General features: G+C 36.3%; 1 protein-coding gene across 1 annotated transcript in view; it reads left to right on the forward strand.

Moving 5' to 3' along the window:
• Nucleotides 1–12,914, forward strand: part of LOC122790606 (kinesin-like protein KIF14) — a 1,004,205-nt gene that overhangs the window by 429,279 nt on the left and 562,012 nt on the right. The window contains exons 10-11 of the mRNA XM_044058133.1: nucleotides 1,790–1,962; nucleotides 10,320–10,464. Coding sequence (XP_043914068.1) covers nucleotides 1,790–1,962; nucleotides 10,320–10,464 — 318 coding nt within the window. The remainder of the gene's footprint in view (nucleotides 1–1,789; nucleotides 1,963–10,319; nucleotides 10,465–12,914) is intronic.

Genomic DNA, 12,914 nt, shown 5'->3' on the forward strand with positions numbered 1-12,914 from the left:
ACGGAGATCAAAGACATTTGTTAGCGGACATTTGTCAGCAAATGAAGAAAAGGCATTGAAATAGTAGAGAGTTTGGAATTAGTATGGGAGAAAAAGGAGAAGTGTAATTTGCCAACCAATGGATTACATAACATTTAAAAAACAATTAGGATAGCTTTTTAATAAGACTGAGTAAAGAACTCTGCACAAAGTAAAATTCGGATAGAATAACTGGAATCAGCAGTACATCTTCGAATATAAGCAAGCACTCTTAGTCAGAAAGAGACTTGATATTAAGAAGCAAGACACAAAATAAAAAAAGTTTGTGATTTGTGATGTAAGTTAGCAAGTGCATTTATGTAGTTAAGTAAGCGCTATCAGTTTGAAAGAGACCTGATTACATGGAAGTAAGAGCATTTACAAGAAAGTGTTTGATCCTATGTTTTAAAACAAAGGAGAAAGCCACTGTACTTTTGGTTTACCTAATGAAGACAACTCGTGAAAGAGAAGAGGTTGTAGCTCTGTTATAGGCAGACAGACGCCTCCAATATAGAGGCGAAATGCATGAAAAATGCTATGCAGGGAGAGTGATTAGTTTTTACAAAAGGCAAATAAGAACATGACATAAAAAGGTGGAGCCTGCATCTTGCAACAGGATACACACAAGCCATTGGAGCAAAAGAAAAAGAATAGCAAATTAGGTGAGAGAAAGGAATGAATAAACATTGGTAGACTTATTAAAACGTATTTGCAATGAAAAATGTAACTGGCTTCCAAGAAATAAGAACCAGAACATCGGATTGGATTACAAGTACATCAAGAATTAGCATAAAGACTCCCATTGGTTGTGGGGGATGACTGTCAGCAGCATGAATATAAATAGAAGTAGCTGCAAATGTTAAGCAGATCTGAAGAAGGTTGATAAACCGAAAGCGCTCATCTCTGTCTTGCGTTACAACGCTAACTTTCAAATGGTTAGGTTGTAGCTTTTATTTTGTTTTAAATAATTTTAATAAACGTTATTTTTAAAGAAGAAACAAGGAGAAGCGTCTTAACAAGAATTTTAACAGCAGTAGCCAAGGAGTAACCATTCTTTGAAAACATATTTGCAGCATTTCTTGGGTTTTTCCGTAAGCGTTTGCTCACTTCTCTCTCTACTATTCTTATAACAGTGATATTAACTAAGCAAAGCTGGAAAATAGAAAAACACATTCAAGATGAGTTTTAATCTAATAGCTATTTTGTTGAAAGTAACATTGAATATTTGTTTTGTCTTGGGGCATATTGAAAAGATACTGCTATTTTGTCTTGATGTTATTTGCTTTGTATGTAGGGAAAGATCTTTTAGGTAGGGAATGTAATATGTAGTTATTCAGAGCAAATATTGAAATACAGGCAAAATTAAATTGTAATTCTCTTGCAATAGAGTAAATTATGGCCAAGCTGCTCTTTGATGTGAATACTTTGATTTAGTTGATTCATGCACATGTTCATACTTGGCTTTGAGGAGTACAGTGAATTACAACAATCTTTTCTCAAATATTCTTGTACTTCAAAGATAGGCTGATGCATTGTACAGAAATACAGACTTGTACTATCAGTTTGCCAGCTTCAAGATGTAAATTGATGTCTTCCATTGTAGTAAACAGAAGCTTTGTAGTAACTGAATTTTTTCCAAAAGCATTTGAAGTTTTGAAATTTATTTGGTCAGGTAAGTTCATTGTTGATGATAAATGTAATGATTTTCCACACAATTTTCTGAACAAAATAATTTGGAATGCACCACTTAATCAAACTTTGCTTTGTTTAGGCTTCTTAAAGAGAGCCTTGGTGGTAACTCAATGACCACTATGATAGCTACAATTAGTCCTGCTGTGGTAAATCTGGAAGAAACGTTGAGTACTCTGAGATATGCTACTCAGGCTCGGAGCATCATTAATGTAGCCAAGGTCAATGAGGATTCTAATGCTAGACTCATTAGAGGTAAATATTTCATAATTTTCCCCCATGTAATATCTAAAAATGTACAAGTGTTTCATCAAAAAAGTAAGAGAAATGTTAGAATGCACAGTGCATTTCTAAAATAAATATTGGGGCATTTGTTTTTTTTTTTTTTCTCTGAGGTACAGCTGTTATACTAGGGAAACCTTCTCTTGTTAGAGGGGGTGATGTTTTCTGAAATGTTATCTGGTGTGTGGAGAATAGAGAAGGTTGCAAATGCAAATTTGTTGTACCCCTTAAACTGTCTTACTCCAAATTCTGGATCAGTTTAAAATCTTTTGGAGTCTTTTCTGCAAAATACATGACTTTCTTGAAATTGTGCTTATGTATGTGAGAGTATTCCATTTAATACTTTTACACTTGATACCGATTCATTACACCCCATGGCAGTAGACTTGGTACAGTTGGTTTAAAGTTTAGTAGAGATTTAAATCTTAGCAGGATGGATGTTTTGCATGTTCCTTGATATTGTACTTTTGCAATGTTTCTAGCCTTTAAGGAATTCTGTGCTTTAGTCTGTAGGAAATGAAGCATATGCACTTTCTGCTTCTGGTCACATAGGCACAAAATTTATCAATAGCTTTGCCTTATAAGAGGGGACACCCATCAACATTTGAGATTGAAATGTATAATGTATAAAAAATCTCATAAAAGGCTTACTTGTATTCTACTAAAAATATACCCTAAATGTTTTCACAAATGTAATCGAATATCAAATGGTGATATCAAGTCAAACAACATGAAACAGATTTTAATTTGTAAAGATGGGTACATATGAGAAATTTGTGGGAGGGGTCTCAAGTGTAGTATTGACATTTTCAGTGAATTATATAAATACAATGCTGGTTGTACATCCTACATGATAGAACACAAAGGGGAAACAGTTTTGTATGTTTGTGTGATGTACGTGTATGTATTTTGTATATAATAGTTTTCTCACTGGATGCAAAAAAAAAAAAACTTTGAAATATCTCAACCTGCATATGTTAACGGGGAAAGAAACCCTAATGACAGTTATTGGTCATAACCTAGACTTATCTGAAATTAAAAATTTGAAATTTAGCAACTAATGGAATACAATATTTGTAAGAAAGTAATATTTTTGTACAGCATATGTAAATGATTCTTGAATTGAGTTTTAACATCAGTAGAACAAAATAAAGATTTATTAAATGCTATGCTAATTAAACACATTTATCTATTTGTAAAATATGCTTTTGCCATGCTTGTTAACTGAAATTGTAGCTAGAATTGTAGTTGCCAGCTTCTGGGTTATGAGTTGAGACCGTTTTAATCTCCATCTGCCTGTTCCTTGTTGAGGTGCTGCTGATTAAGGGGGATCTTCCTTTTTCTTTTTTATCCATTTTTCTCTCCTCTTTCTTGCCATCTCTGAGGGAAGGTGCTTTAGTGATAATGCAGTTGCTAGTAAAATGCATTGAAAAAAGATGCGGTCATATTCTTGGTTCTGTTTTGCAAGTTTCTTTATTCTAGGCAGATAAGCGCTGCTTAACATAGTGATCGGGGACTGCAGTGGTTTTTAAAGGCTGGGATGATGGGCAGGGGTATGCTAGAGTCCTTCCTCAGGGGCATGACTCAATTGGGGGAGGGTTGACTGGTTTAGCAGGGGTTGGGCTTGGGCATGCCTACTTAGATCACTTACAATCTTAATGTGCAGTTTACTATTTTGGAGTTTAATCAAATCCCAGTAGTTGATCACGGAATCCCCATTTTTTTCTTCAGTAGTATGTAGTACAACTGTATAAATGTTGAAAGGAGAGACATGTACCCCTGAGGGCTATCTAAACGTATGTTCTGCAGCACTTGGAGTGCCTTCATCAGATCTCCATGGGGGAAGAAGATGGATGTTCCTTTTTTTTTTTTTTTTGCTAACAACTTGTCACCACCCCCTTCCTTTTTTATTGCCTAGGTCATATGTTTGTTGTTCAGCCCCTTTTTCTTTGAACTGTTTTACTAACTGTGAGCTGTAGTTAGTGTGGAGTGGCTTTCCTAGTTTCATCCTGATCAGTGGATTGGGGCTGGGGCTTGGAGCTAAAGGAATCTTGTAGAAGTTAGAAATAAGTTGCCGATGTAAAATGGAACATATCTGTGTGGTTTTTAATTTTTATTAAAGCAGTTGGACTGGTGAGGGTGTTCACCAGGATTTGTGGGTTTTGGCATTTTTTTGTTTTTCTCTCAGTTTTTGATCATAATGAATGCCACTGGAGTAATTAAATTTCCAGGGTTGAAATCATTCTTTTTGAAAGTTAAAAATGTAGGTTTCAGAGAAGTAATGCAAAAATCCCCAAAATAGCTGACTACAGATGCTTTAACTCCATTGGCTCTTTTTTGGGGTGGGGGGGCAGGTGTCCAAGGGAAGGTGTACTGCCTATTTACATGGGTTTTGCATAGATGGGGGATGACATCCCCGTTTGGATAGGGTTCATTTTATGCTCGCAGTTGTAAGTGTGGGAGAGAGAACCCAAGTTAGCTATGCCCTTCTAATTTCATCCTAGTCAGTGGGTTGGGACTGGGGGCTCTCTGAGCTGAAAGAAAAACTTCGGAAAAGTGTAGTGTAAATGGGAGTCTGTTTACATCGTTGTTGGTTTCTATTTTAATTTATTATGACAGTTGGGCTGCTGAGGCAATATTGCCTTTGTGTTTTTTTTATCTTTTATTGCTACTAATGGCATTTGGGCTACCTGAGCATTCATTCCCTGTTGTGTTTTGGAGACTCAGAACTTTGCTGTGTGGAATCTTTGTAATGTCTTCTCAAGTGAAACAGACTGCCCACAGAATAAGCCACTGTTTGAAACAATCAAAGTTCAACAGAGACTAGGCCGGGGACCTGGAAATTGACTGGAAAGAGTACCAGAGTTCAATTACTCGGGGCTATAGCACCTCAAAGATGAGCAAATGGCACTGAAGAATGGCAGCACTTCAAAAAATCTTTAAGGACTGTGCAGCTGAGCTACGTATGGAAACAAGGTACATAAGGAAAGCCAGTGATAGAATGTTGAAGTCCACAAATTCCTCAAAAGAATGGAGTGCTGGAAAAAGTGGGAGATAGAAAAGATGGACTAGGTTAAGATGGACTAGGTTAAGAAGGAATACTAGTTGACTAACAGAGGCTGAGAGGAGTTGGAATAGCAAAGAATTGGGCATCAGAGGCAGTCTACCACTTTCTGGAAGGTGACTCAGTAGCTGGCACAAAAACTCTAGCAAGTTGTAAAAAACAAAACCTCTTAAACTGATTCGCTTGTGCCAAAGCTCAATAACCAGCCATCAAGATGTTAGAAATTTGTTCTTTTGCCATTTATTCCAAATGTAAATAATCCATTAAAAAGACCAAGTGTTTGATGTCGAGCGCTTTTGTCCCTCCACAAACTGGCAGTGGGACTTCATCAGAACAATCATGTTTGGTCATATTCACTTACCTATATATTATCCCCTTTCAGATTTAATTAACTAGTAAGCTGACATTTATAGCAACAGATATAATACTTGATGGCATTTTTTTACTAATAAACAACCTTATAAAATACCTTTAAAAACATCCTGATACACATTTAACATTCAACAAAAAAATGTTTAAAAATGCATGTGAATGCATTGATATGTGCTTGTAGAATCAGAAAAAAAACTTGTATTAAATGGTTAGATTGATCTTTCAGTGCTCACCCCATAGATTTCTATCAACTAATTGGACAACAAAGGGTAACCCATGTAGCAATATTCCATCCTTTCTTATATTTAACATTGTAAATATTATGAAAGTTGTAAGGCAAACACCCTTCATAAGCGATGTTAACCTGCCCATGAATCCACGGGAATTTAAAAGCAGATGGAAGAAATAGTTCCAGCAGTATCTGAATAAAGTATGCCACACAGAAGTGGTACTGCCTCAGACATAGTCTATGATGAAAGAGGAGGATCTCACCTACAAGTAAAAACACAAAAAAATGAAGTCTGGGAAAGCAGCAGACTCGGATGAGGTTATAGCACTTGTGATGATGGGTGAAAACTGGGAGAAATGGCTCCTGCGGGTACTCTAAGCAGTATGGGGAAAGACTTGCCCCAGATGACTGGAAGAATGAGCATTTTAGTGGCAGTGTACAAGAACAAAGGGGACAATACAACTGTGGGCAGTACAGAGGTGTCAAACTTCTGTCACACTGCATGAAACGTGTAGAGAGGGTGATTGATAAATGAATACCCTGGTAGAAAGTAAGATGGGAGATGAGCATTTGAATTCAGCTCAGGATGCAGCAGAACAGACCCAATGTTTGCTGTGAGACCTAGGTGAGAACAAGCTAGAGAGGAGTCAAGAGTCCAAATAGGCATTCCTAAACTGGGAGAAATCATATGACGAGATCCGAAGAAAGCTGATTTGGGCAGTCCTGTAGTGGTTTGATATCCAAGAAACATTTGTTGAAACTGTATACACTGTCTATAATGATCCAGTGACTCAAGTACAAACATTGTTTGAACTCAGAGTGGTTCACAGTGGTAGTGGGCATACACCCGGGATCAGCTCAGAGCCCACTACTATTCATACTATTAATAGATTGGGTCTATATTATGAGACTGAAAACCCATTACAGCAAATCTGAATTGAGCGACACCTATAGCGCGAACTACGGTAATGGCGAATGTCCAAAACCGCAAAACACAAAATGTCGAACTGTTATGGTTGGCCCATCTGTGGTATAGCTCCGTAAGGTAAGTGTGCGATAGTTCTGGACCTTAGGGTTAGGGTGCGTGTTAAGGTAAGTGCATAGATGGGTAATGTATGTAAGGTTTAGTTGTAGCGTTAGAAGTAGGGTTTTAAGTGTATATGTGTGGATTATTTGTTTTGTTTGGGTATACGTCTGTAGGGTAAGTGTGTGATAGTTACGGACCTTAGGGTGCGGGTTAAGTGCATAGATAGTAATGTATATAAGGGTTAGAAGTAGGGTTTGGTTAGTGTATATGTATGTGCTTTTATTTATTATGTTTTAGTATGTAGCACGTGGTGGTGTTGGCTGACTATGACGATTCAAGATTTAAAATTTTGAGGTTTAGGGGGTTCGGTGCATTTGCGGTTTGGGCCATGTGTGTCGGTGTTGTGGTATTCACTGAAACAGGTTTTTGATTTCACAATATAGACCCAAAAGATTATATTGGCAAACAGGTTCGAGGGGACAAATCAACTAATTTGCTGTATGGTGAAAATGTAGCATTACACACACATTCTGAACAAGAAAATTCAGCAATTGCTAAGGGAATAGAATGCAAAATTGAAGACACATGGGAAGAAACAGTACAAATAGACAGATGCAATGGCAGCAAATGCGGAGAAATCAGAAGAATCAGAATTAAAATGGAAAGAAAGCTGTTAATTTGTATCATTTTCAATTATCTGGGAGGGTAGGTCAAGGAGAAGGAAAGTTTTGAATGCAGAGGTCAAAGCTAGCATTGGAGGGGTGTAGTCTGACAGAAGAATGGCAAAGAAGCTGAAAAACAGTGGTGCAACCAGTACTGCTGTATGATATAGAACTTGGGCAGTAAAGGCAGAGCAGATGAACAAGCTAGAGGTGATGGAATTGGAGGTGTCTGAGATGGGAGGTAGGATGCACACTATGAGAAAGACTAAGAAATGAAGGCATCGGTGTAGAAGACAAAGTAGCTCCAATTGCAGAGCAAGTAAGAGAACTGATTTCGGGTTTTGGACATGTGCAGAAAAGCAGAAGGCAACAAGAAATTATAGTATCCAGCAAAGGGATGTATGGATTGTGTGATAGAAGACCTGTGACAGTCAGGCATGACTGCTGAAGCTCCGAGAGTGGCAGTGAATTGAGAGGAGATGTTGACAGTTTGACATGACATCACAGTCCCTTGTAGAAAGGGGGGGAGGGCAATTATTTATGATGCATAAAAAAAAAAAAAAAAAAAAAAGGAAAAATATCTGTAAACCAAAAACAAACATTTGCAAAATAAGACACTTGGCAAAGGAATTTAACAAGTGGTTTAAATTATGAAGACCAGTCCTCACTCTCTCTAATACTGTTGCTGACTGTTTGCTCTTCTTGCTCTATGGTAACTTTTAATTTTAAGCAAACTGAAGAACACATTTTTAAGGCAACTTGCTCTAAAGTCAACATTTCCTTCCTTCATTGCACATGTTCCTCTCTTTAGAATGCTCAAAACGGTTCCACATTTTAAGAAGTATTTGATTTCTCTTTCCACAGTACATACCACATTGAGGATGGATGTAATCACCTTATACTTTCTTCAGGGGTTCTTTCCTTGATTATCACATTGAAAGTTTTTTTTTTTTTTGCTAATATACTTTTAGCTGTTTCTCTGACCCACTTTGGACATTAACGTGTTTTAGAAGCTTAACTAATTAGCTGAACTTTGCGAAATTGGAACTATAACTTGGTTGCTTCAGAGAAAGCAGATGTAATTGACATGTTCTGAAACAAGCAAGATTTGTCTTTTTTTTAAAGGCTATTTTGTCACAGTTGTGTTTATACTCATACAAGGCCTTTTCACAGAAGTACAACAAATATTTTAATCACAGACAACACCTTTACTGAGGATTCCCACCTTTACCAGCATTTTTCTGTTTCCATTCTAAATGAATGGAATTGTGATGTGTTACACATCACTATGATGAATTAATCTCATCAGATGTTCCCTAACAGTGCATTATGGCAAAAAGTAGTTTTAAAAGAAAACAAGATCATGCCAGGATGATCCCATGAAGGGTATTCAAGGTTAGAAAAATAGAATTAGTAATTGTTTTTTTCTGATGAACAGTATAGTTTGGTTTATGTAAAACTTCATGTCAAGATAAAACATTTTATTTTCTGCAGAAATGGTCCTGATAAGATATTAAATAGCAGAAAGCCAAATAGCCAAGCCACAAAAATATAGCACCTTTGCATTTAAAAATGCATAGCTGTGAAAAGTAAAATTGTTTCAAAGGCCTGATGGATGAGCTGTTGGTCGAGACATACCAAATTACTATCTTGAAATGTACTATTGATTGGTTCGTGTAGAATGTTCAAAGAACCTATGCAAGTCAGTTATGTTAAGCCATAGTGAAGTGTGATGAAAAGAGTACAGAGGAAGGTTTAAAATGTTTGGTTTTGCTGTAGTTTCACATGAAAATAAAATTTAGGGTAATTAAATTTTGCCATATGTTTGTGATGACTTTACTATTAATCATCTTTGTGGAAGACATCTACAGCCTATATTAGTTATCCTTTATTTAGGATAGCCTTTTACAGACTTTTGACCTTTCCTTCTCTTTGGAAATATTAGGATGTGATTCCAAGTTTCAAATAGGGCAGCAATAAAACTGGCTTAAAGAACTAAAGCGCAATATCTTTGACACCTCCTAAATGTTTTTTAAAAAGCTACCATGTAAAAAAAAAAAACTACAGGGCTGTTTGTAAAATAATCAAGAGTTCAGGGATTTATATGAGCTTGGGCAAAAATTTTCAACTACTGCCTTTGTGCCTTTACTGGAATGGATTAATGTAGGTCCCTTTATTTTTTTTATTAGTTAATTGTAATTTAAGTTAAATTTTCTAATTTACTGATGACATTTGATTTGGATTTTATTGTGTCCAGGAATGTGACTTTCATAATTTCAGACTTGCACTGAAACTACAGCAAAGGTATATGGTTATTTGCTATTTTTGTCATTCTGGACAGGCAGTTAAATGATAATTTCACAACGGAGTAAATTTTCTTAAGCTGGCTTTATATAAAGTTGTATTGCTCTGTTGAACTTGGTAATGCTTTTATGGAAAATACTGTTAGCATTTGATTTAAAATTGAGCTGTCTTTTCTAGATGTGGTCAAATTATTACTCAAACTTTGAGATTTGTCATGCTATTTTAAGGTTTGTATATGATGAATTGAATCAACCCCACTCCCATCAGCTGCTTTTTGTCTGGGGAGCCTTCTTTAACTGACCACATTAAATAATATACTAGTATCTGGGTATACAAGCTGTTCAAGAAGCATCATCTGCATTATGTTAATGTATTTAAAGCTACTGTTGTCAAGAATAGTCATTCTAGTTTACCTTCTCTTTGGGTTATTCCTGTTGCAATTGAACAGAACACTGTTTATAATGTTTGTGAATGGTGATTGAAAAAGTTGCTCAAATATTGCATGTTTGAGGGTTTACTGTATATTACTGGCTTATATGCTAAAGGAAAGTTTTTGCATAGAGTTCAAATCTGTTACAATATGTAATTGTTGGTGTTGAGGGTCATATCCAAAAACAAAGCAAATTTTGACATCTTTTAATTGTGTACATAATTTTGTCATTTCTTTACTAGAATTGAAATCAGAGATAGAAAAACTACGGTTACAACAGTGCAGCCAAGGACTTAACATAATTCAGTACGAACTAAGCCTTCAAGAAATTCAGTCTCTTAAACTGAAACTTGCTGAAAAGGACAAGGAGATGGCGGAAGCACAAAAGTAAGTCATTTTACTCGGCTTGAATGACAATATACCATTCGTTGTTAGCAGTTTTGTTTGATCAAATAGGTTCCTCATTTCTGAAAGATCACACTTTGGTATTTTAAAATGTTTTTTATGTCTTATAGAATTTTGATACTGTATATACTAATACTGATAGAAAATGGATCAGAGTATGCCTATAAGTAGGAGAAGCCCATGTATTGGAAGCTAGAAATTCATAGGTTTGTGGCCAAACACTGACTCTGCAGTTTTGCCTGGTTCAGTGACATGTTTATGGACAACAAACTTTGATTTCATCAAGGTGTGCTGAGTTTTAGTGGGTCACAGCCTTTATCCTTTAGCCTAAAATTCTAGGCATCTGGCAGACCTTCATTTTACAGCACTCTGCTTTGTATGGTTACAGGTGAGCTAGACCCATCCCAACAGCCACCAGGATATGCTTTCAAAGAATAATTCCAGATGGGATACAAGTCTATTGCCAGATGGACATGCTTCATTCATACTTTTAATATCACACAGACATCTGTGGGCAGTTTGGAGGAATGTCAGTTAACCTGTGTATTTGTGTTAGGAATTTGAGAGGAAAGGGAAACTCCAATCAAAATCTTGTGCAGAAGACGAGCATATTTCTCGCACAGCAGTTATCTCAGAAGAGACCAAACCTAAGAATCTAATCTGAGACAGCACTGTTAGGTTTCACCAATGTCACCTTAAATAATGTGCATTAATTTCTCAAAAGCTTACATCATGTATTATAGTTTCCTAACTTCATTGTCCCACTTGACTGCCACAAGAATATATAAAGTGAATAGTTTTGAAACCATTTTTGCAGGAGACCTGCATCCATAAGTGTCTGGTTTCCGCCCATGTACACCAGTCTCTAAACATGTCCAAGGGCATACCATTTCAGAAAAAAATGGACCCTGTCTGTCTAACTTGCTATAGCATCTGGGGTAATATATATAGAAGTTTGGGGTCTCTGGGAAAACCCCAGTTCCCGTAAAAATACACTTAAATGATTTTATTCAGTTAAACCTATTTTAACAGGAGTCTTAATGTTGCACAACAATGTGGTATCAGTATTGGAAAGTGTTGACAGTAGTCAGTGTTTATATGAATATAAATGAAGCCTAGTGTATAACAGTAGTAATATCTTTCTCAAATAAAAAAGTCTAGTCCATTAGTGAAAAATAGTTAAAAACGGCAGATATGCTTTTTGCATTTATTATTTCTGGCAGTCTGGCAACACAGATTTTCAGGAAGACTTCAAGGTAACATACAATGCAGCGATGCAAGAGAAAAAACAAACCTAGGCAATAAGAATCACCCATGCTGCTTTCCAGTATGGATTTTATTCTGTATAACATTCCTAATGCAGAAGCTGAAGACTACCAGAAATGTAGAAAAATCATCCCATGGGGGACAGAATAATGATTAATGCATTTTGCTGGCATCAATCTATTTTGCATATTTTAATGAGTAACCTTGTTCCTACATAATGTTTTTTCCTGTTTGTGGTCTATAAAGTATCCTAGTGCCTCTTTCTACAATTGATACTGTTAATGACTGGAATATTTTCTTACAGAAGGTTTTTGTATGTTTTATTCTTTCTATTGTAGCATTCCTTACTAAGTATCATGGTTTGACTTCCCTTGTCTTGATTCTGCTTTTAAGTTATGCTGTAGACTTTACTTGTTTGGAGAAATCTAAACTTTGGTAAATCACTTTTGAATACTTTCCTTCTGTCGCACAATAATTCTTTCATACAGATGCAAAGCAGCACACAATTTTGCATGCTTCTCAGTTACACAAGTTGGGGAGGGCAAAGCTTTAAATTGTAATTGTGTAGAATTAGTGTCAGTGGCTTAAGGTACATCTGGTATTCCTCTTGTCTTCTGTGTTTGATTCCTCAGAGTTCATTATTCTCCAGAACCTGACAAATCGGGAATAAATGTCACCTTAACTGCTTATCCCCACAAGGTGGTGTTCCTGTAGGTAATGCATAACACTAAGTTTCTCTAAAAAACACAGATGATATAATCAAGTTCAAAGAGCTACTAAGGGATTGTAATGAGAATCTGAGAAAAAGGCACAATAATTTGTGGAGGTGGGATGTACTGCATTTGTCCTGAAAGAATGTCAGTTTAAATATAGACCCCAAATAGTATTTTGAAGGCATGTTGCAGTGTAAGATAGATTCATACTGGGTAAGGATTTCAGGTTGTGAAAAAATTGGAATCTTCTAATGATATCACCATAACAGCAAGCAAATTAATTGCATTTTCCATTGAGAGATTAGGTACAACCCAGGGGCTGAACAATGGCTGCATGCAAGGTTAACACTGCCCCTTCTTTGGGTTGATGGTACTAAATTGGAAGCCAGGTTTTTATCCAAACTCTCAGGATGCCACATGCGGTATACACACCTGTGTGTAGCTCTTTAAAGA

The sequence above is a fragment of the Protopterus annectens genome, chromosome 16.part0 (assembly GCF_019279795.1).
Source record: "Protopterus annectens isolate FY-2018-M chromosome 16.part0, PAN1.0, whole genome shotgun sequence".
NCBI classification, from domain to species: domain Eukaryota; kingdom Metazoa; phylum Chordata; order Ceratodontiformes; family Protopteridae; genus Protopterus; species Protopterus annectens.